The sequence below is a fragment of the Phoca vitulina genome, unplaced genomic scaffold, assembly GCF_004348235.1.
Source record: "Phoca vitulina isolate PV1807 unplaced genomic scaffold, GSC_HSeal_1.0 scaffold13, whole genome shotgun sequence".
NCBI lineage: Eukaryota > Metazoa > Chordata > Mammalia > Carnivora > Phocidae > Phoca > Phoca vitulina.
In genome coordinates this window covers 43,110,712-43,134,087 of record NW_022589716.1, presented here as the reverse complement: position 1 = coordinate 43,134,087, position 23,376 = coordinate 43,110,712, and the positions used below count along the sequence as shown (strand labels likewise).

General features: G+C 46.8%; 2 protein-coding genes across 5 annotated transcripts in view; one reads left to right on the top strand and one right to left on the bottom strand.

Moving 5' to 3' along the window:
* The window catches only part of NR2C2 (nuclear receptor subfamily 2 group C member 2), a 100,507-nt gene that overhangs the window by 68,407 nt on the left and 8,724 nt on the right, over positions 1 to 23,376 (top strand). For all 3 annotated transcript variants that reach the window (XM_032411991.1, XM_032411990.1, XM_032411989.1), the window contains 11 exons: positions 2,684 to 2,884; positions 4,832 to 4,934; positions 7,393 to 7,572; positions 8,518 to 8,665; positions 9,416 to 9,509; positions 13,200 to 13,333; positions 14,309 to 14,486; positions 15,676 to 15,797; positions 16,624 to 16,763; positions 19,410 to 19,547; positions 20,702 to 20,807. In XM_032411991.1, coding sequence (XP_032267882.1) covers positions 2,684 to 2,884; positions 4,832 to 4,934; positions 7,393 to 7,572; positions 8,518 to 8,665; positions 9,416 to 9,509; positions 13,200 to 13,333; positions 14,309 to 14,486; positions 15,676 to 15,797; positions 16,624 to 16,763; positions 19,410 to 19,547; positions 20,702 to 20,807 — 1,544 coding nt within the window. The remainder of the gene's footprint in view (positions 1 to 2,683; positions 2,885 to 4,831; positions 4,935 to 7,392; positions 7,573 to 8,517; positions 8,666 to 9,415; positions 9,510 to 13,199; positions 13,334 to 14,308; positions 14,487 to 15,675; positions 15,798 to 16,623; positions 16,764 to 19,409; positions 19,548 to 20,701; positions 20,808 to 23,376) is intronic.
* The window catches only part of MRPS25 (mitochondrial ribosomal protein S25), a 41,228-nt gene continuing 21,409 nt past the window's right edge, over positions 3,558 to 23,376 (bottom strand). The window contains exons 4-5 of one of the 2 annotated variants that reach the window (XM_032411994.1): positions 20,806 to 20,861; positions 3,558 to 4,092 (exon numbers count right to left, since the gene is read on the bottom strand). In XM_032411994.1, the coding sequence (XP_032267885.1) occupies positions 4,043 to 4,092; positions 20,806 to 20,861 (106 nt within the window). In that variant the 3' untranslated portion in view covers positions 3,558 to 4,042. Of the gene's footprint in view, positions 4,093 to 20,062; positions 20,152 to 20,805; positions 20,862 to 23,376 lie in introns of those variants that run through there. The other variant, XM_032411993.1, reaches the window with a different exon arrangement.

Genomic DNA, 23,376 nt, shown 5'->3' with positions numbered 1-23,376 from the left:
CCCAGTTACTCCTACCTCCCACCCCTGCCCCAGCCCCATACCTGCCATGTCTCGACCAAGAGGCCTGGGGAATAGCATCAAAGGTGGTGACATGCCAGTGACTGTGTGTGTACTCAGGTGCAGGGTGTCTTACCTCTGAACACGTGAAGGACTTCAACTAGCCTTGCCTTGGTTATAGCTGGTGATTGGAGATCCCTCGCAATCACATGACTATTTCATTTGTTAACAGGGAAGGTAATTTAGGAAGTAGATAAGTTTTGATAGACATGAAAAGGAAGTCAGACATTTTACTCCCAGATCTCAAGGTTATAAGGGCCTTCCAAAGGCCAGCTTGTTACCTTTTAACTAAGGTAAGAGTCCCTTCTGTGGCAGCTGAGAGAAGTGTGTGTCAGCCAGTCTGTCTGCAGTCTTTCAGTTCAGCATTGGGTAGGAAAGTTTAAGAGAATTCTTCTTATAAAGTTTTCTGTCTCGGGGCACCTGGGTGGCTCAGTCGTTAAGCGTCTGCCTTCGGCTCAGGTCATGATCCCAGCGTCCTGGGATCGAGTCCCACATTGGGCTCCCTGCTCCGCGGGAAGCCTGCTTCTCCCTCTCCCACTCCCCCTGCTTGTGTTCCTGCTCTCACTATGTCTCTCTCTGTCAAATAAATAAATAAAATCTTTAAAAAAAAAAAAAAAAAAAGTTGTCTGTCTCATGTTTTACTTTTCCAGGGGACTCTGAGTGTGTATGCCACAGGTTGTAACAATGAAAGGTACTTCCTTTCGTTCTCTAAATCTGTTCTTCAGCCTTCAAGATCTTTTGACCTTGATCAGTTGCAAATGATGCTATGCTGGGATTCATGCACCACCATCAGCTAAGGATTTGTTCATGCATCTTCTGTTCCCAGTCTGCTCTTTCTGGTCTTGAACTTGCTGTGCCCTCAGCCTATAAAATACTTTGCCACATACTTGCATGGCTTCCTCTCTTGCTTCATTCAGGTCTTTGCTCAACATCACCTCCATCAGAGAGATCTTTCTTTCTAAAGCAGCCCCCCTGCCTCCTTCCCCTTGACATGCTTTGTCCATTTACTCTGCTTTTAAGTTTTCTTTATGACACCTACCATGACTGATATTCTGCAATATCAGTGTTCATGGTCTGTTTCCCCCATATAAGGTTAACTCCACGAGGTAGGAGCTCTGTTGTGTTCATGTCCCTATCCCTAGTACAAAGAACAGAGCTTGACATATAGTGGACACTCCGTAAACATAATAAAGTGATTGGATCTTTGTCATTTTTTTTTTTTTTTAACTAACCAGCATTGTCTGATTTTCCATATTGGATAGTTGGCAAAGCTGTTGTGCTAGATTCTTTGTGAGTTTGCTGTCTGAACTTCGGATGCTGTGTCACAAGTTAGCATCCGTCAAGATGTAGCACGGATGCCAGACCTGCCCATAAATATGGTAGAGGGAAGGGAGTTCCAGCTAGAAATGTAGTACCTCTCCCCTTATCCAAGGCCCAGCCACAACAGCCCCCAAAATCCTATTTGCTGTGAGGGCCTGCTGGTGCCCCAGGGAGAGGGTGGGCAGTGTTCCAAAGCTGGGCACTTGGCCTCGAGGAAGGCAGGACAGGGAGTAGAACAGCTTCAGAGAATTTCAGGAGCAGGAATGACAAGTCCCTCTTGCTGTAGCAACTATTTCAGTTGTAACTGATGCAGTTAGGCAGGGATTCTGGAAAGAGGCGGACTCCGACAGCTGGCCCCCTGGATGGTGAACGGTGGGAGCCTCTGGAGGAGTCAGGGTCAGGACTTCTCTGGACTTTATTATGCCTAGGACAGGGCTTTTTTTTTTTTTTTTTTTTTTTTAAAGATTTTATTTATTTATTTGAGAGAGAGAGAATGAGAGAGAGTACATGAGAGGGGGGGAGGGTCAGAGGGAGAAGCAGGCTCCTCGCTGAGCAGGGAGCCCGATGCGGGACTCGATCCAGGGACTCCAGGATCATGACCTGAGCCGAAGGCAGTCGCTTAACCAACTGAGCCACCCAGGCGCCCATGGCTTTTTTTTTTTTTTTTTAAGTTAAACTTATCATCTACAATTATTATCTCCATTTCATAGAAGAAAGGACTTTTTCCAGTTTTATTGAGATATAATTGACACACAGTAGTGTGTAAGTCCAAGGTGTACAGCTTAATGACTTCACTTACATATATTATGAAATGATGGCCACTATAAGTTTAGTTAACATCCATCATCTCATATAGATACAAAAGAAAAAGAAAAAATGGCTTATTCCTTGTGATGAGAACTCTTAGGATCTACCTTCTTAACAACTTTCAGATGCACCATACAGCAGAGTTAGCTACAGTCACCATGCCATACATCATATCCCAGTACTTTTTTTATCTTAAAACTGGAAGTTTGTATCTTTTGACCACCTTCATCTAGTACCCCACCACCGCCCCAAAGGACATTTTAATTAAAATAGTAGGAATGATATCATCCTAAAATAAAATTAACTCCATGAAAATTGGTTTCTGAAAAGCTCACGGTTGTGTTTTATTTTTCTCATTTCACCATGCACTGGTGAAACTGCATCTTGGACCAGCATTGACTCCAGGACGGCACTGGGCAATCACCACTTTGAGCACCACCTGCAAGTACACGAGTCGCATGATACTCCGTGAGAGCAGCCTCCATGTTGTGTCTTGTAGATTGTAACAGACCAGCAGACAGGACAGAAGATCCAGATAGTCACCGCAGTGGACGCCTCCGGATCCCCCAAGCAGCAGTTCATCCTGACCAGCCCAGATGGAGCTGGAACTGGGAAGGTGATCCTGGCTTCCCCGGAGACATCCAGTGCCAAGCAGCTCATATTCACCACCTCGGACAACCTTGTCCCTGGCAGGATCCAGGTAAGGCTGTTGACAGGCATTCCTTTCAGCACTTCTGCTACCAAATTGGTTTGTGACTCTTCCTCTGCCTTGAAGGCGAAATCCATCTCTAGAAGGTCCTTCGAGGACCTACAAGTATGGCAGGTTGCTGCTTTGGCTAAAGTAAAAAACCAGCAAGTGAGTGGCAAGGCCCAGGAGGCAGCCAGCTGCAGTGCTCAGATGCGATGGAAGTTGAGCCAGGACAGTCAGTGGCCCACAGGAGACTGGCATGAGCAAGCTGGTACTAAGGCCACTGGAGAATTGTTCTAACTAACCTAAGGCTGCACGGTGGCAGTTCTCGGCCCTGATATTTTAGGGGCCCCACCTAGGGCTGACCACAGCCAGATGAGGACTGACTTGTTCCTAAATCTCACTTCATCTTTTCCAGATCGTCAGGCCTGGTCCCAGCTCTTCATTCTGTCCTTACCTGCTCCTGTGAACTGCTGCCTCTGGGTTTCTCCTCTCCCTGCAGCCCTGGCAACCATCCTCCTCCTTTCTGTCTTTATGACTTTGGCCATTCTAGGGACTTCACATAAGTGGAACCCTACAATATTTTTTCTTTTGCATTTGGTTCATTTCATTGAGCATAATGTCCTCAAGGTTCATCCATGTTGTAGCCTGTGTCAGAATTTCATTCCTTTTTAAGGCTGAATAATATTCCACTGTATGTATAGACCACACTTTACTTATATAGTCATCTGTTGTTGGATGTTTGGGGTGCTTCTTCCTTCTGGCTCTTGTGAATAATGCTGCTAAGAATCCATGTGTTTTGAGTGGGGAGGAACTTTCTACTATGGAGAAAAATAAGGAAAAGAAAGGATGTTTTTTCTTCTGATAGGACTGGGTTGAGAGCACAAGTGATGTTCAGCTTTCAGAACTGCACTTTTGAGACTCCTCATAGTGCAGTTAGTAAATACTGCCTCCTTTCCCAGAGTACATTCTGACCAACTGAAATTAAAATTCCTCCCTGCTTTTTTATGTTGTTCATGAGAAGGTGGCTGTGGATTTTGTTGCATGTTTTATAAGAGGTCATTCTACATAGCAATTTCTATATATATTCCCACCATACAGAAATAATTGTAAGGGTTATTGTTGGTACATTATTTAATAACAGCTATTTTTCACTTTCTCATATTGGTGTCAGTTACAGTATTCTTCCGGATGAGTAACACTGTCACCTAGAAAGTCACCTGCAAGTGAAGGAGAAATAACAGGTTTCAGAGGTCGCCTGTTCTAGTCCTTCTACTCCCAGCTGCCTCAAGGAGAGACCTAGTTATTTAATTAATAAAGCTTGATTCTGGGGCACCTGGGTGGCTCAGTAGGTTAAGTGTCTGCCTTCGGCTCAGGTCATGATCCCAAGGTCCTGGGATCAAGCGCCACATAGGGCTACCTGCTGAGCAGGGAGCCTGCTTCTCCCTCTGCCCCTCCCCCCTCCTCATGCTTTTGCTTGCTCTCTCTCTCTCTCAAATGAATAAATAAAATCTTGGGGAAAAAAAAAAAAAGCTTGATTCTTTCTCTGCCAAATATGCCTCTCAGCATACATTCCAAGCTGTTTCATGGGAATAGAGAAGGAGCCAGAAAGACCTACAGTATGTTCATGTCGGAGCATCTGCATGTGATTCTCCACATGGCCCCCCCATCCTGGGCGATTTGCTAGCCAGATAGGAGAGTGAGTAAAAACCAGGGCCTGACCTTGGACAACCCCCCCCCCCCCCCCCAGCCCACTACCATCACTGCTGAAGGGGCGCTGTCTAGGTGAGCAACAGGGCCATTCTTGATATCAGGGTAAGTTGTCAGGTGGGATTTTCCCAGTTCTGCCCAGGGTTTTCCTGCTTAGAAACCCAAGATTAGGAATTTATAGTTAAACATTAGTTTGTTTAACGATCTGGTTTTTAACCAGCACTTTGCTTGTTTCCTGATTCTTCTTAGATCGTCACGGACTCTGCTTCTGTGGAGCGCTTGCTGGGTAAGGCCGACGTCCAGCGGCCACAAGTGGTAGAGTACTGTGTGGTCTGTGGCGACAAAGCCTCCGGTAAGTAACCCTAGGTTATAGGCGCACATCATGGTCCAACATCATGAACCAAGTGGGGGTTGGAGGATTATTGGAAAGAGAACATTTTCTGTTTGTTTGTAGGTTTCAAAATATGAACTCCATTTTTCTGAGTGGGGTAGTGATATAAATAAGCAAACCAGTTTGTCAGATTATTAGAATCAAAAGGAGGAGTCAAGATACTGTTTCTGTGACTTATAAATCTTGGTTATGTGTCACATATTTACATACTACCAAGAAAGCAATCATTTCTTTAATCTAGGTAGTATTAGCACAGTGCTTTGCTGTTTCACAAGATGTGTTTTCTATTTCTTCTTCATCCTTACTCTGTCTGCCATCCCCTCACTATAAACCAGTATGGTAACTACTGTAATGAAGGAGGAGGGAGCATGAGATTCTAGCTGGAGCCATAGGGTCAGGCAAGGTCCCCCAGCAGCAGTCACATTCTGTGAAGCTTGGAGGTTGAGGGTGTGTGTGTGTGTGTGTGTGTGTGTGTGTTGTGTAAAGCAGGAGGGCATTCTGGCTGGTGGAGCCAGGGCCCAGTGAATTTACTGTCCACACCCATGGTGTCTTTGGGGAAGAGCTCCTGGACTTCTGTGGTTAGGATGTGGGTGAAAGGAAACTGGAGAAGATGTCTGGTCCAAAAGTTCAGACTTCAGCCTGCTAATGCCGGGAAGCCGTAGAAGGTGAGGCAGGCAGGAAGGATGGAGGAGTATTTAGTATATGTGCCACTGAAATGAGCACAGGATAGAGAAGGATTTAATAAGGTATTCTTCCAGCTGTGCTACGGGCACAGGCCTGAGTTTTGTGATTGGTTCCACTTTATTCTGTAGTCACAGAATTCCCAGGAACTTTGGACACTTTGTGGTCCTAGTTAAAACAAGCAAAAAAAAGGTTGGACCAAGCATCTTAGGAAGACAGCCCAGACATCCACAGAGGTCAGAAGCTCCAGCGCCCTCCTAGCTCATGGTACCATTTGCTGTGCCAGGGTGCCCTGCCTCTGTTCCCACTCCTTATCTTGAACAAGGCAAAACCTAGCCCATCCCATCCCTTTTCTGAAGCCAGTGCTGTCTGTGTCCTCATCGTCCTTTTGTATAGACTGCTCTGGCATTTGTTACATTCTCTTATAATTGATTCTTACAGGCCTGTCTTCCACACCAGAAGGGGCTCTTTTTGTTAGAGCAAGAACCATGTCTGGCCCCTCCATCTCTATATCTTCTTGCTCAGCCAGGAGAGGCACTCTGCAAACTTTTAAACAAATGAATGAAGCATGGACATAACAAAGAGGCCACAGAGTCTGCTTGGCTTCCCCATTTGTCAGTCGCCTTCTGGGCTTAAAGGAATGGCCTAGTCATAGGCTTGCAGTGCCACAGTCTCCAGATATCAGAGGTCACTCTAAGGGCTAGAGAGGCTAAGGAAATACACCGCAAGGAAGGAAAAATGACGTCTACACAGCAATTTTAGTACTACTCTTCAAGGCACAAAATTGAGACCCTCCAAGTACACACTTGGGGAATGGCTCTGCATGCTCGAGCTCAGGACAGTGGGACGCTCAGTAGCTGCCATCAGCGATGATCCTATGAAATGTTTCTTCTCAGCAATGTAGCTATGGTATTGAGTTACAGAAGATCAAACCAGGAGAGCGTATCCATGGTCTGTGCCAGCTGGGAGCAAAGGAGGTGTGATGCATGTGGAAGCGCTTGGTGTATTTGGAAGGGTAAACTGAGATGGGGGGCTCTTTTTAATGTCACCGGTCATTAGAAGTTAGTGACACCAAAGTAAACAAGATTAGAAAAAAAGAACTGTATGTAATAAATGTATTTCTAGAACTGTGTTTCCAAAAGAGTCTGAATACCTAATCCAAGTGAGCCATACAGCATGCACCCTTCCTTCACCTTGGGCCTACATAAGCACAGCCCCTGCGCTTCCCCCAGGGTAGCTGTAGGGCCCAGGACGTGACTCACACCGAGGGAGTACAGGGAGGAGTAGGGCCCTTGTGCTCAAGCAGCTCATGCATGCTTCTGCTGCGTACCACCGTCAGCAGGACAGGAGTGCCGAGTGGCTTCACAGCCCAGCTCTGGAGCCAGGAGCAGGTGTGCACAGTGGGCGGGATGGCCCAGCCGTCCTCCGTGAGCTGCTGCTGCATGTTAGGTCCTTCGTGTGCTAAAAGCATTAAGGTCATGCCATATACCAGCTGTCATGTAACCTATCCGAGCTTCTGTTTTTCTATCATGACATCACAGGGCTACTTTAAAGATTATAGGAAAATTAGGGAAGAACCTCAGTGCCGTGCTTCATGCTCAGGCTCGTGGTTGTGCCATGGCTGCCGGCACCGGACACTGTGCACCAGTTACTTTGATAGCCTTACCTGAGACACAGGGCCTGTGAGGGATCACCTCTTCTCTTGGTGATCTGTTTCACACACACTTTCTCCTTTTAGGCCGGCACTATGGGGCTGTCAGTTGTGAAGGTTGCAAAGGTTTCTTCAAAAGGAGTGTAAGGAAAAATCTGACCTACAGCTGCCGGAGCAACCAAGACTGTATCATCAATAAACACCACCGGAACCGCTGTCAGTTTTGCCGGCTGAAAAAATGCTTAGAGATGGGCATGAAAATGGAATGTGAGTAACTGTACACGAACAAGCCACTTGAGTTAGCAAGTTGGGAGAAAGCGAGATTTCTATACCTGGCTTTAAAATACTCTAAGAGAAAAATATCCACTGAGGCTTCCTTTTGTTTCCATTCTGGGTCAGCTAGGGGATCCAGCACCCATGCTGCTGTGATTGGTCATTTCCCCATGGTGTGTGTGGAAACCTCCTCCAGATAACTCGGCACGCAGCACAGCGCAGTGGGGTGAACACAGGCTTTGGGGTATCAAACCCCAGCCCTGCCACTTCGGAGCTGTGAGGCCTGGGGAAGACATGGCACCTCTCTCAGCCACAGGTTCCTTGTCTAAATAGGACCCCTTAGCTTTCTTACATATTGGATCTGGGGTTCATCCTTTCTTTCTTTTAAAAAGATCTTTATTTCCTTCAGTTGTTTCTGGTCCGTATACCTCTCTCAGACCAGATTGCTGAAGGGAGAGACTGCTAGTGTTACAGAAAACTGACACCCCATTAAACAGTTTGCAGAAGCCATGCAGGCTTGAGTTGGACATTAGAAAAGTTCTCTATGACACATGCGTTGGACAAGCTCTCTGTTAAGGGCCCACTTGAAGATGGGTGTTTCTCTTCCTGGAGAGCGCCTTTTGTGAGCAGCAAAAAGTGAAAACCCAGAAGGCTCAGTGTGGGCCCCCCACAAGGCCATGCAAATGCCATGCTGAAGTTTCTTAGCAGGCAGTGAGCTTGAACTCTTCAGACTTAGCATGGCATTGTTTGGCTTTGAGCTTTTCTTTGCTTTGGCTGAAAAGTCCCCTGAAAATTGAGCTGGATGTGCCTAGCACTGGAGCTTATCATCCCTATAGTAGCAGGCTTACTATGGAAGATCCCTAACTTTACTACAAAGGATGTAGTTTTTAATGACTTGACTCCTTCGTCTAAACCTGAATATTTATGTTGTGATTTAAGCTGTGCAGAGTGAACGGAAGCCCTTTGATGTGCAACGGGAGAAACCAAGCAATTGTGCTGCTTCAACTGAGAAAATCTATATCCGGAAGGACCTGAGAAGTCCTCTGATAGCCACTCCCACGTTTGTGGCAGATAAAGACGGAGCAAGGTCAGTCCCTGTTTTGACAAAGGGCAACACTACCATCAGCCTTTGAGCTGATTAGAGGAGGCGTGGATATTCCTTGGAGGGAGCTTATGTGGCTCCTTCCCCGCTGCCACAGCCTTCAGCCTTGTCTTGCCTCGTCCCACCCTTTTCGGAGCTGCTTCAGTCACACCTGTGGACAGACCCAAGGATGGCTGATTTAAGATGGGGTTTTTCTCCTGCCTCGGGGTTATGTCCTATAGTTATTCATACACTGCTCTGCAATTCAAGATGGGGTTTTTCTGCAGTATAGACAAAAGGCCTAAGTCCCCAGGTAGTCCCAAATAGTTAACACAAGTTAACTTATGTCTTTTTTTCCCCATGTGATCTATCGAACTTCATTTAAAAGGAACAGAAAGGGAAAACAAGAAATCCAAACTGTATCCTAGTGAGAACTAGAGTTGAGAATTCCTTGGTGATATTCTGAAGATCAAGTTAACTTTATTTAACAAAGTGGCCACAGTCTGAGGTCTGCATGGAAACCAAAGGGATGTGTATCTGTGTGGCATCCTATCTCAGGCTGTAGGCCCAGCTTTGTGCTCATCTCATTCTAGAGAGAAGGGGGGTGTGGTTCAGTCACTCAATGGCTGAGTCTGGTTAGAGATTTTCTGCTATTCAGGCAGTTTTGCAGATGTAGAAGGGACAGGGCAATGCAGCATGATCATACTGTGTGTTAAATGTTGGAAGCTACTCTGGGTTTCTTTATGTCTTAAATAGACAAACAGGTCTTCTTGATCCAGGGATGCTTGTGAACATCCAACAGCCTTTGATACGTGAGGATGGTACAGTTCTCCTGGCCACGGATTCCAAGGTGATATTCTCTACTTATGCCTTCTCGTCCACCTTTATGTTGCAGTGCACACTGCTTCTCTAAATTTGTGCACCCACCTTCTTCTTGGCCTTCTGAGACTACCTTGAAAGCATGGCCTTCTACATCTCTTATTTCTTATACAGCCATCCTATGATTTGTTTTAGGGATGTTGACAGCTTTCCAGAAACTCAGGGCTGGCTGGTTATAGTCATTATTACATGTCAGGATCTAGAGTTCAGTTTGGTGAAAATTCAGTGGCTCTCATCTCAATAACCACCCCCACCCCACCCCAGTACACGAATCAGCAAACTACTGGTGTGCTGGGGAAATGGCTGCTTATCCTCAGATGGCCTTTTGCAAAAGCCTACTTACTAGTTCCTTTTTTTTTTTTTTAACTGAAGCATGGTTGACACACAGTGTTACATTACCCACCCCCACCCCACTCTTTTTAATTAGATGATCTGCAGGAGGAAGTTCAGGCAGGATTCTGACAATTGCAAAACTACTAAGAGCAAATCAGCCATAGGGAATTTAACATGTTGTGAACAGAGGTGTTTGTCAATCAGGAGAGAGAGAAAGCTGGCTAACCCCCATGAAGATACCTAAGGGAAGGGTTTTATCCAGGCAAGAAAATTGATATTTCCCATCTCGTTCCTGATGTGACCCAGTAATGATGAAGTAGCAGCAAGCCATGGCTGAGTTCTGGTTTTCCTGCTCTAAAAGGAGGGACTTGGTAACGGTGCTGGCAGAGCCCTGCCCTGAGAGCCAGAGCGGCGCCACCCGCACGCTCCTCGTCTGTCCACGTGCACATCGCCGAGCCCACTCAGTACATGAGGAACATCCTCTCTTGGGAAAGAAAGGCATCAGTGGGAGCTCTTGGCTGGCACCAAAAGTGGCCTTCCATCCCGTGGTCCTGAGGCTGGGCCTCGAGCTTTCTGTCTTTGGGCCCTGGTGCTGCGTGCGACATGGCCATCACACCTGGCTTGCTGTCGTCAAGTAGACACTCAGGACAGTGATGGATGCGTGGTGGGGTAGAGAGAAACCAGAAGCCTGAAGGGAAGGCCCGGATAACCTTAAGACCTGATTACCGAAGGATTTCCCAGCAGCTCTTGTGTTGTGCCGTCCACGCAGAGACTGAGAACCAAGAGACTCCAGAGTCGGCTGGCCCTGGGTCCAGAGCCCAGCGCCACTCTTGGTAGCCATGCGCCCCCTTTCCTACATCCCTGCTTCCCTCAGGACCGCCACACAGGGGGTGCTGGCAAACTTGAGTGAGTTACTTCTATAAAGCCTGCAGCATACAGTGAGCACTCAGGAAGTGAGGAGTTAGTCGTGGTCACAGGATGGAAGAGAACGGACACAGGCACTGTGTGGTATTTAAGTAGTAGTGACGAGCAAGAGCTGCAGAGTCAGACCCGCGCTTCCACCCCGCTCCTTCCTCTGTGCTCTGGAAGTGACCGTACCCACCCCAGGCGTGTGTCATGAATAATAGGATATAGACAAAGCTCCTAAAGGTAGCTCTTTTTTGTTTTTGTTTTTAAAGATTTATTTATTTGGAACAGAGAGAAGACATCACAAGTAGGCAGAGAGGCAGGCAGAGGCAGAGGGAGAAGCAGGCTTCCCGCCAAGCAGGGAGCCCGATGCGGGGCTCGATCCCAGGAGCCTGGGACCATGACCTGAGCCGAAGGCAGACACTTAACGACTGAGCCACCCAGGCGCCCAGAAGCTGTTTTTTAAACCTTCTACTTTTAAATTATTAAAATTCAAAACAGTGTACTTTGACTAAATAACAGAGCTCTCACAGAGATCCCAGGCGCCCCCGGCCGACACCCGGGCAGCGCGGGCCGACTGGTCTTTCTCTTCCTCTCTGACGTGACGGCCCGCATCTTTCAGCAGCTGCACGATACTTTGTTATGTGGTTGTTCTGTGATGCATGAAGCAGTGCTCTGCTTAGGATCTCTTCCACTGTTCTAGTTTTTCACTTTTGTGATCCAGACACAACAGACATTTGTGTCTACCTGTCTTGGTTTATTTGTTTGCATATGTCTTTGGCTTTCCTATTTTTTTTTTTAATGGAGATATAATTCATGTACCAGAAAACTCACACTTTTAATGTACAGTGCAGTGGTTTTAGTACATTCATGAGGCTGTACAACCATCACCACTACCTGATTCCAGAACATTTTCATCACCCCAAAAAGAAGCCCTGCACCCATTAAGCCATCACTTCCCTCTCCCCCTGCTCCAGCCCCCACCAACCGCTACTCTACTTTCTGACTATGGTTTTGTCAATTCTGGACATTTCATATAAAGGGAATCTTTCAATATATGGCTTTTTGTGACTGGCTTCTTTCTCTTGACGTACTGTTTTAGAGGTTCATCCATGTTGTGGCATGTATCAGCACTTCATTCCTTTTTTTTGCCAGATACTAAGCCATTGAGTGGCTGAACCACATTTTATTTATCCATTCATCAGCTGACGAACATTTGGGTTGTTTCTACTTTTTGTCTATTATGAATAGTGCTGCTACAAACATTTGGGTACAAGTTTTTTTGTGGACATACGTTTCGATTTCTCTTATGTATGTACCTAGGAGTGGAATGGCTGGTCATATGGTAACTCTGTGTTTAAACTTTTTGAGGAGCTGCCAGACTGTTTTCCACAGTAGCTACACCATTTCACATTCCCACCAGCAGTGTGTGAGAGGGTCCACTTTCTCCACATCCTCCCAACACCTGTTATTATGTCTTTTTGATTATAACCATCCTGTTGGGTGTGAGGTGGTATCTCATTGTGGTTTTGATTTGCATTTCCATTGATGTTGAACATCCTTTCATGTGCTTATTGACCATTTGTATACCTCTTTGAAGAAATGTCTGTTTAAATCCTTGGCCCATTCTTTTTTAACTCATTTGTCTTTTTATTATTAACTGTAAGAGTTTTTTAGATATTCTGGCTACTAAACCATTATTAAGATGTATGATTTGCAAATACCTCCTCCCATTCTGTGGGTTATCTTTTGTGTGTGGAAAGGGGGGGTTGTCTTTTTACTTTCTTAATGGCTTTTTTTTTTTTTTAAGATTTTATTTTTAAGCCATCTCTCCACCCAGCATGGGGCTCAAACTCACAACCCTGAGATCAAGAGTCACACGTTCCACTCACTGAGCCAGCCAGGCGCCCCATTTAACTTTCTTAGTATCTTTTGAAGCACAAAAGTTTAAATTTTGGTGATGTCCAGTTTGTCTTTTGTTCCATTACCTTATTACGTGTATATTTGTGTAACTACCACCACAGTGAAGACACAGAACTCTTCCATCACCAAAAAGATCTCCTCCCCCTGCTGCCCTGTTGAGGTCACACCCCATAGAAGCTGTTTTTATTTTTATTTATTTATTTTTTTAAGATTTTTTATTTATTTGACAAAGAGAGACACAGCGAGAGAGGGAACACAAGCAGGGGGGGAGTGGGAGAGGGAGAAGCAGGCTTCCCGCGGAGCAGGGAGCCCAGTGCGGGGCTCGATCCCAGGACTCTGGGATCATGATCTGAGCTGAAGGCAGACGCTTAACAACTGAGCCACCCAGGCGCCCCCCATAGAGGCTGTTTTTAAACTAACATTATACCTTCATTGGCCTGAGAGCCTTTTGTGTGTGTGTTTGTGTTCATCTTTAATGTTCTTATTTTGTGTTTAATAGGCTGAAACAAGCCAGGGAGCTCTGGGCACATTGGCAAATGTAGTAACCTCCCTTGCCAACTTAAGTGAATCCCTGAACAATGGTGACACTTCGGAAATGCAGCCGGAGGACCAGTCTGCAAGTGAGATTACTCGGTATGATGCCATGAGTGTGGGGGCTCCTCCCCCATGACGTGCACACTCAGTTGTTGCTGCGGGAGGGCGGGTGGCAGCATTTGACACCCACCCTGTATTTATTCAGGGATTGTAAAATCGTCACAGTGTTCCTGCACATCTGTCTTCTTTCACATTTTAACTATGGGAACATGGACCCATTTATATTACATGATATAAAACAATCAAAACTGCTTTTCATTCCAAACAATGAAAAAGGAAATGGAGTGATTCAGTGGAAGCAGGGAAAACCCTTCAGTAGACAGGTGTTACTTGTATCAGTCTTTATTTTGACTAAGTATTAGTAGTTCATCCACTTTCCCACTTCTGTTTTAGTCTATTTTTCTCATGTATATTTTTTTCCAAGTAGTCTACAGCTTCAGTCCATCAGGGTGTTCCTGACAGACGGCATTAGCTGATCCCAGACACCCGTAACTGGCTGCAGATGGCGTTTCTTCCCTATGACCTGGCTCTCATGTTCGCCCCTTCCCTGTGGGACTGGCCACTCCTGCCCATCTTGCCAGGCCACACAAGCACCCTGGTCCTCATATTCTCTTGCGGCCTGATAGCAAAATTAAGATCTAGATCCAGTGGAAAGAGAATGGGATTCGAGTTGGGTAGAGTTCTGGTTCCACCACTCACTGGGTGGCTGGTATTGGAAAAGTTATTTAACATCCCTAAGCCTCAGCTTTCACATCTGTAAAACGGAGAGGGTTCTACCTTGGAGAGTAGTTGTGAAAAATAGAAATTATGTGTGAAAATAAATACTATATCGCTTAGTGCCCGTGATGATGTATAGACCGTACACAGAAGCTCTCGTTATCCCTTCCCCCAGCAGGTAGACTTGAATGATCTTTTCCCTATCGCCTTGTTTTTCTAGATTAGGTCTCAGCTAGAGTTCCGTTCCTCCTGAAAGCTGGGGATTCACAACACTGCCTGCTTCATTTTTGCTTACAGGGCATTTGATACTTTAGCTAAAGCACTTAATACCACAGACAGCTCCTCACCTCCAAGCCTAGCAGATGGGATAGACGCCAGTGGTGGAGGGGGCATCCATGTCATCAGCAGAGACCAGTCCACACCCATCATCGAGGTCGAAGGGCCCCTCCTTTCAGACACTCATGTCACATTTAAGGTGAGTGCATTCAGCCTAATCACATGCCCCAGCCTCCCCAGCCTGCAGTTTGAAGCTAAAATCTTGCAGTGAGCTCATTTTCATATTGTTGGCTTTTGTTTGGATCCGGACCTTGTGTTCCAGAACAGTATTCTCATTAGAAAGAATGGTCACTCATGTTTTGCACACAGTGTTTTGGCTCTGAAGGTAGCTCACCCTGAAGCAAGTGTGGCCTATCCTTGCCAGGTGGGGCCGACATGGTGCTGCCCATCGAGGGCTTTTAGTGGACTACTCTGCCTCTTCTGCTTTCTGGGATGGCCTGGCTCCAGCATAGGCTCAGGCAGGCACCTGTGTCTGCTCCAGCATGCAGGCAGCCAGCCCTCGTTCCTAACCACTGGTCCTGACTGCTTGCTGTCTCGAGCCACAGGAAACAGACCTCCTGCATCCTTGAAGAAGGCTGTTAGTCTTCCCCACGTGCTCCTTCACTGGCCTCACTTCTGAAAGACAATCCCAGGTTCCCCAAGGCCCTCTCAGTTTCTAGGGCTACAGACTGTGTCTTCCTGTTCCCCCAGCGTTCTTTACTAGGGAGTCCTGACCAGTCGCTGAGGAAGACTGGGTCCCTGCTCACAGTTGCCCACCAGTGCCAAGAATATAGGTCACCAGTGGGGTCCCAGCATCAAAGGCATTAGTTCTCCTCCTGGACGGTGGAGCTCTGGAGCCCAGTCCTGAACATTCTGGTGGTGGGGTCTCATCCTCCCACCACATGGGCTTCTGCTCAGCTCTCACTCACTGCTACCCTGAGGCCACCTACCAAATGCCTTCTAGCCATGAGCTTGATCGCTGTTAACTGATTTAATTTAGATTTTAACCTATGGCTCAAAATGGAATTGCCTTAGAAGAAAGACCAGTTTAGCTGAGGCAAGAGTTGAAGAGTATGTCTGTGTGAGTGACCTGGGAGGTCACCATCACTGACCACATTCCAAGTGCCATCAGAGCCTAGTTCACTGGGCAAGAGATTATGGGGCGTTGGTGCCAGCCCCCCACTGCAAAGGACACGGGCTTCATAAGGATGGGTCTACACAGGAACTTCAGCATCAGAGATCATCACAGCTCAGGCTCATAGTTGTTGAGACGTGACAGCAGTTCACATTGACAAAGCCATGCCCTGTCTCTCCGTCACCTCCTGTGCTGTGTGCCTCCTCCTCTCCAGCTCACGATGCCCAGCCCGATGCCAGAGTACCTCAACGTGCACTACATCTGCGAGTCCGCATCCCGCCTGCTTTTCCTCTCCATGCACTGGGCCAGGTCAATCCCAGCCTTTCAGGCACTTGGGTAAGTGGCCTTTTTCTCTGTGTGTATCCTTCGGCAAGAGCCTTCTCCTTGTTAGGAATGGCCTGGAAGGTATCTGAGGGCCCTTCTAGTTTGCACCTAGGATCTTGCTCCAGTGACCCTGATTTTCTTATTAAATACACTCTGTGGACTGGGAGCAGAGGACCACGGCTGCCAGTGCTTCAGTGTTCCTCAACTTCTCTCAGGCCTTCTCCATATGCTGAGGACTTGGTGCTGAGAGCCAGGGATAGGGTGGAACAGAAGGCAGGAGTTGTCTGAAATCTTGAGACAAGTAGAGTGAGGCTGCATCTAGGGGCTTCTCAGATAAGGTCATACCGTTAGCAGTGCGCTAAAGAGGCCATCCTGAGTATAAATCGTCCGAGGCAGGGCTGAAAGCTGGCATGGCTGGCCCCTTTCTCTGCGTGCCAGGGCCGGCCCCTCCCCGGCAGGGCTCACAGGCCCTCTGTCCTTGAGCATAGGAGCAGGCTGTGTCAGAGGCCACACTCAGCTCCTAGCCTTTGGGTCGCTGCAGCATCTGTAACAGCCATGCCAGGGCTACTGTGGGCTTAGCGGGCTGTAGGAGATGACACTTCAGTCATACCCATCTCGATTTCTCATTACTGAAGTCTAAAGTGTCTTTGTTAAGAAAATAGTTTATCCTCAGAGGGACTTTAGTTAAGAGATTCACAGACAGTGGTATTTTTGGAGAATGATCCTGGACATACCATAGACTTTCAAGAAATGCTTGTTGAATCTACTTGTTTGGAGCAAGCTGGGGCCTGGAGAACACCAGCATGTACCCACACCCCCCCCGACCTTGTGTCCCCAGGCAGGACTGCAACACCAGCCTGGTGCGGGCCTGCTGGAACGAGCTCTTCACCCTCGGCCTGGCCCAGTGTGCCCAGGTCATGAGTCTCTCCACTATCCTGGCAGCCATTGTCAACCACCTGCAGAACAGCATCCAGGAAGGTAGGGCTGGGGCTGTGGGGGAGCGCGTCTTGGTTCCGGCCGGCCCCAGTGTCCCGCAGCTTCCACGGGCTGAGGGGAGCTTAACTTCTAAGTCCTGGGGCCTTTACCAGTGAGAACACTTAAATTTCCACCTGTCTGTCTGCTTTGCATACAAGGAATATGAAAGGGAAAAAAAAGATAATTGGAAAAGTTGCCAGCTTCCTGATACATAGGTATTTAGTGATGTTTTCAGAATAATCACAGCTTACACTTTCATCTTGATTGACAGGTATAAATGGAAGAAACTGTAGTTTTTCACTTGTGTGGGTGAAAGAAAACCCAGTTCTTCTTTACTATGTTTCTCTTCCCTGCATGTCTCCTTTACTGCTCACACAGAACACTTCTGACATGTGTGGTCACCAGTGTGGGGGGTGTTTTCCCCACAACAGGCAATTCTCTGAGACACCAGCTGGGTATACAACAGTTCAGCCCCATTCTGACAGTCAGACATGGTGTCAGATCCCACAGGTTAAGGGCTCAGTCCCACAAGACCCTCCCCCCAACTCTCTCTCTCTCTCTCTCTCTCTCTCTCTCCAGACTATCACTTGTGCTTCTGACCAACCTGCTATATAGAGTGGAGGTTGTAGCAACCCTTGGGTTGGATAATTCACTAGCATAGCTCACAGAACTCAAGAATAGAGGATACAGATGAACAGCCAGATGAAGAGCTATATGGCGTGAGGTCTAGGAGAGTCTCAAGCACAGGAGCTTCTGTCCCTGTGGACTTGGGGTGCTTCACCCTTCCGGTGTGCATGTGTTCACCAACCTGGAAGCTCTCTCAACCCCATATTATTGGGATTTTATGGATACTGCCTTACGTAGGCGTGATCAGTTATTAAGTCCATTTCTAGCCCCTCTCCCCTCTCTGTAGGATGAGGGATGGGGCTGGAAATTCCAAGGTTCTGAGTGTGCTTTAGTCTTTCCAGGGGCCATTAGGGGTCCCACCCAGAGTCACCTCAGTGGAACAAAAGATGCTCCTAGTGCTCTTAACATGTAAGAATTTACAGGGGTTTTAGGAGCTCTTTGTCAGGGATAGGGTCAAAAACAAATAGACCAAGAGATGCTGCTAATGTTCTTATCACTTAGAAATTACAAGGGCTTCAAGAGCTCTGTGCCAGGAACCGGGGGGGCAGAGACCAGCATACATACTTTCTGTTCTCTCAACAACGGGTTACGCTTTCCCGTGTAACAAGTTCTCACAGCCCTGGAGGGACTGTGATCGCAGTCAGGGCCTTGATTTGCCCCAAGTGAAACAGCAAGTAGAAGAGCTGGGCACAAATCTGGCCATGCAGACTTCTAGTCCAGGACTTAGTTGCCTCACCCAGTTCCCTCGTGAATGAACGTGTCACTCTCTTCTAGAAAGATTTGTGGCAACCATCTAACATCTGGTGGCCCAGTCCCAACTGCATCTGGACCAGGAGATAGCCAGTGCAGTCTCTCCACATGCTCTGAGCCCAGAGTGCACCAAAGACATGGTCTCAAGGGAGCATGCCCAGCATTCGGGACTAATACTTGATGCTAAATTGCACTTGAGCTGCACTTTTCATTAGGCATTCGAGATGTTTGATTATCTAGGAATCGAGGACCTAGTTACAACTTTGGTTATTCCTTTGGAATAGTAATATTATAACATCTTGTTGCATTTAAGTTAGATTTGTTCACAAGTGAGGATTAGCTATCATTCATTCATTCATTTATTCATTTATTTTGAGAGAGAGAGAGAGTGGGGGAGGAGGGGCAGAGAGAGAGAATCCTAAGCAGGCTCCACACCCAGCAAGGAGCCCAGAGCAGGGCTTGATCTCACACCCCTGAGATCACAACCTGAGCCAAAATCAAGAGTCAGACACTTAACCGACTGAGCCACCCAGGTACCCCTTAATTACCCTTTATCTTTAATTGCATGTGATAATACTAATATCTTCAGCAAATATTATCAGGAAGATTAAAACAGATAACATAAAAATTGTTTTCACAACTAAAAAATGTCAGCATTTACTGGTCAGATCCATAAACCTTTATTAAATGCCTGCAGAGAGTTTAGAGAGCCTGACCACTGATAAGAATTGACTTATGGGGGCACCTGGGTGGCTCAGTCGTTAAGCGTCTGCCTTCAGCTCAGGTCATGATCCCAGGCTCCTGGGATTGAGTCCCGCATCGGGCTCCCTGCTCCGCGGGAAGCCTGCTTCTCCCTCTCCCACTCCCCCTGCTTGTGTTCCCTCTCTCACTGTCTCTCTCTCTGTGTGTCAAACAAATAAACAAACAAATAAAATCTAAAAAAAAAAAAGAAAAAGTTGACTCACAGGTCTTAAGCACAGAATAAAAGGAACTATCAATTTGCACCTATAGGCCCTGCCCCAAGGTAGGGCCAGGGAGAATCAGTGGTCTAGGGGTTTGTTACTGAGACACAATATACAGCAGAGTGGCATTTGGGTATACCTGTTGTCACTTCACCTTCACCTGGGAAATGAGGCTCCTCACCATCTTAAGGTAACTGGTTTTCCATTAAAAAGTGAAATTATTTTCTCTTTCAATCTGTGGCTCCTCAAGAAAGCTCGTGTCATGGTTCTTACCAGCCTTTCTCAGGGGATCTGTGATGTTCATTTCTAGATAAACTTTCTGGAGACCGGATAAAGCAAGTCATGGAGCACATCTGGAAGCTTCAGGAGTTCTGTAACAGTATGGCGAAGCTGGATATAGACGGCTATGAGTATGCATACCTTAAAGCTATAGTTCTCTTTAGCCCCGGTAAGATATGTGGTGGGGACTCACAACAGTTTTCCATCTGTGTCTGCTAATATTTCTGAACATTAACTTGTCAAGTCATCAACCAGATTGTTTGTGACCGAATATTCTCCTAATAGGTGTGCTTTGCTAGCTAACATAAACACATTCTTTGAAATTGTTGCCTTTACAGTCCCAAAGATATGCCGTGGTTCCTGGTGACTTCGTATGTTGAATAGATTTATTCTGTATCCTAATTTAGACCATTGGCCAAATAAGACTTTGGCATACAAAATAGAGTCTACTACCATCCAGTGTCCTTTTTTTTTTTTTTAATTCATTTGAGACAGAGAGCATGAGCAGGGGGGAGAGGCAGAAGAAGAGGGAGAAGCAGGCTCCCCACCAAGCAGGGAGCCCGACGGGCTCAATCCCAGGACCCGGAGATCATAACCTGAGCCAAAAGCAGACGCCCAACCGTCTGAGCCACCTAGGCGCCCCCTCAGTGTCCTTTTTTGTTTTGTTCTGATTTCTTTTGCTTTCCTTTTTGCCAGTTTTCAGGTTGTGTTAGCATATGTTCTCCAGTACAGACTGAAAGTGCCCAGGTTCAGCTGTCCCTGTAGGGCAGCACCTGAAAAAGGCAGCAGGACTGTGCGGCTGGCCTCGCTGCCCCCCTCTCAGCTCTTCTCTCTGAACCTCCAGAGGTCACTCAGGCTGACTGTTGTCCTTAATAGTGGGGTTTGGGCACAGCTTAACCCTCCCTTCCTCCCCAGCCATCCACTCGTGAATGACAAAATAGCTAATATAAATGGGAGAAATTATGTGATTAAATACATAGGAGGTAAGTGGTAATTTCTAATCTTGGGTGATAGTTCTAAAATCTCTGTTTTCTAGAGAGGTAGGAAGCCAGATGTCCAGAACCAAGCCAGGTGGGGCTGCTGAGGCTGATGTGACCACTGAGGAGCCCAGCCCCCTCCTGGGAACCTTCAGGCCTTGGCAGGGTACAGAGCAAAAGTCAGTGTTTTAGCAGTAATATCCAAACCAGACCCACCTTCAGGGTTCAATCTATGTCGTACTTGAGAAATTTGTCAGAGGTTTAACGAAAAATAAGTACTAAGAAGTCTGCTAAGTGAGGCTTTCCAAATACACAGGGCAATTTGGGGGCACTTTTCTCTTTTCAGATCATCCAGGTTTGACCAGCACAAGCCAGATTGAAAAATTCCAAGAAAAGGCACAGATGGAATTGCAGGACTATGTTCAGAAAACCTACTCAGAAGACACCTACCGGTGAGGCACACAGTACGCGCTCTCGTGGTGGGGCAGGAAGGAGTGCAGCGGCATCTGCAGACACAAATAGAAATTGTCAGCCTTCCCACCCCTGGCAGCCTGGTAGAAGCCTCCTTTTGATCACATTTTAATTCCTGCATTTCATGGGTGTTTAACTGTGGAAAGTGCTAGGTGGTAGGGTCAGGAATCCTAGGCCATTCCAGGGTTGCTGGGTATAAACTGTGGGCAAGACCTCGGGTTGCTCTTCTGTAACATGCTGAGGGGCTGGAATCATTGCTGTGTGGTTTCCTCTGGGGCTAACGTGCACGAAGTGGCAGTTCTCGTGGGGGCTCCCCGCGCCCAGAAGAGCAGCCCTGCCCCTCTGGCCCACATCCACTGAAGAGGTAGAACCAGCACACGTCATAGAAAAGTATTCATCGACAAAAGCCAAACCTGATCTCTACAAAGGAGTGAGTGTGTTACAGAAAATAGTTAATTTTGCCCTTAGATAAACTGATTTTTTTAAGTTCCTTTATTTGGGCAAAAAAGTTAATTTTAATGGTTGGGCAGCAAATATATGTGTGTGTACACACACACACACACACACACACACACACACACACACACACCGCTTTCTCATGCAAATCTGAACAGGAAAGTTGTTCTCAATTAAGGCAGAAGGCCTGCCAGGCTTTCCAGCCAAGGAGTGGAGGAGCTCTTTGATCATGACCACTTCCAGCCCACTAGAAGCTACATGAATTACTGAGGTCACGTCAGGCAAACTAATATTTCCTTCCCTGCCCTGTCCCCTCAAAGTAAACACTTGATCAAAACTGACCAGGAAGATACATGGCCCCACCTTCCTCAGTTTGTGTCGTCTTCACAGACCTCAGTCCATAGGTGCCCCCATGGAATGAAAATGCCCCAGGTCCCAGGAACACTGTTTCTGTGATGTGACTGGGGGGTGGGGGTGGGGGGCTGGCCCTGCCGGCCCTGCTGGCAGAGAACCTCCTCTGCTTTAGACACAACTCCATGACCAGACACACCTTTTGCCAAAGCGGGATCCATTTTCTCCTGGAATCGCTGAAAACCTCACCATGACTCTTGAGTAGTAATTCTAGCCTCAGTGCACAGGGAGCGGGGCCACGGGCCTGCTCCCACACGGTGCCCACGGTCAGAAGAGCCTGGAAATGCCCCTCCGGGGGTTGCACACTAGAGGCATTGTGAGGACAGCACCTCTCTGGCCTTGGAAAGGAGGGGTTTCTGAAGAAATCCAGTCAGGGACCCAGCCAAGCGATTTGGGACCCTTTCTCATGGGACGCAGAAACTCACTCAGAGACAGTTCTCAAAACAAGGCCCTAGGATTGCTGACCTCTTTTTCTGCATTCATTATTTTACTTTTTCTCATCTCTATGTCTTTTCTCGTACTGTTTGCTCCTCCTGAAATATCCTCCCATTCTTCCCCACTGTTTACATCTCTGCTGAGAGAAACCTCAGCCAGCCTCTAAAGCCCAGCTGATCTCTCTCATGCCATCCCACCTCCCCCAGGCAGTCCTCCCTGATTTACCTTTGCTGACTTCCCGAGACCCTTCAGCCTGTCAGCCCCTCGTGGTCTATGCTGGTGTCCCCTTATACCTTTGTATGTCCTGGAAGACTCACGGTAGCTAGACGAATGGAGGATGGTGCTGGAATGCTGCTTGCATAATACATATATTCTCTTTTAAAAAATAACAATGTTTACTATAGAAAAAAATGAGAACATTCTGGAAAGTAAAATGAAAACGTCCATATAAATACCACCTTTCGTAGATACCTGTTAATGTTTTATGCATTTCCTTCCAGAAATTTTTTATATTTGTGTAATTGGAATCATAAAATACAAAGTAAGGTTTTGTAACCCTTTTTTCATTTAATGTTCAACTGAGCATACTTCATCTTTTGTGGCTAAGGAGATGCTGTAATTTCTTTAACACTTCCCCACTGATGAGAATGTAGGTTGTTTCCAGACCGGGCTGGCCCCTCAGTGAGCTTCTGTGCAGTGGCGGGGAACGCCAGTCACATGCTCCAGATACAGCGGCAGTGGCCCACCACGACAGGGTCACGGTGTACCCTCCCACCCAGGGTGTTTTCAAACTGAAGACAATCTTTTGCTTTATTTTTAATTATAATGCTGTACGAACACTGGGAATTAGGGGAGTGCAGGAATACAGAAGTTTAATAAGTAAAAGCACTCCAAATCCCCAAACCCAGAGGCCAACCATTCACATTTTGGTGAACATCCTTCCAAATACTTTTGTATGCACGTCACACAAATAAATCTACACCAGTGAGACTGCACTGTACTTGCTGCTTCCCAGTCTGCTTTTATTCAGCTATACGTCATGGACTGCTTTCCTTACCAGTGACATAGATCTTTTTTATATTTTTTAGTGAATATATCGTTATCTTTTATATGGAGACACACCATACCTTTTTTTAACTTATCCTTTATTGATTTCCAAATTTTTCTTTTTTGGTGGGGGTGGGGACAATTGTTAAAAATGAAGGAAACATTTGTACAGACGTCTTTGTACTTAGTTTTGATTTCTTT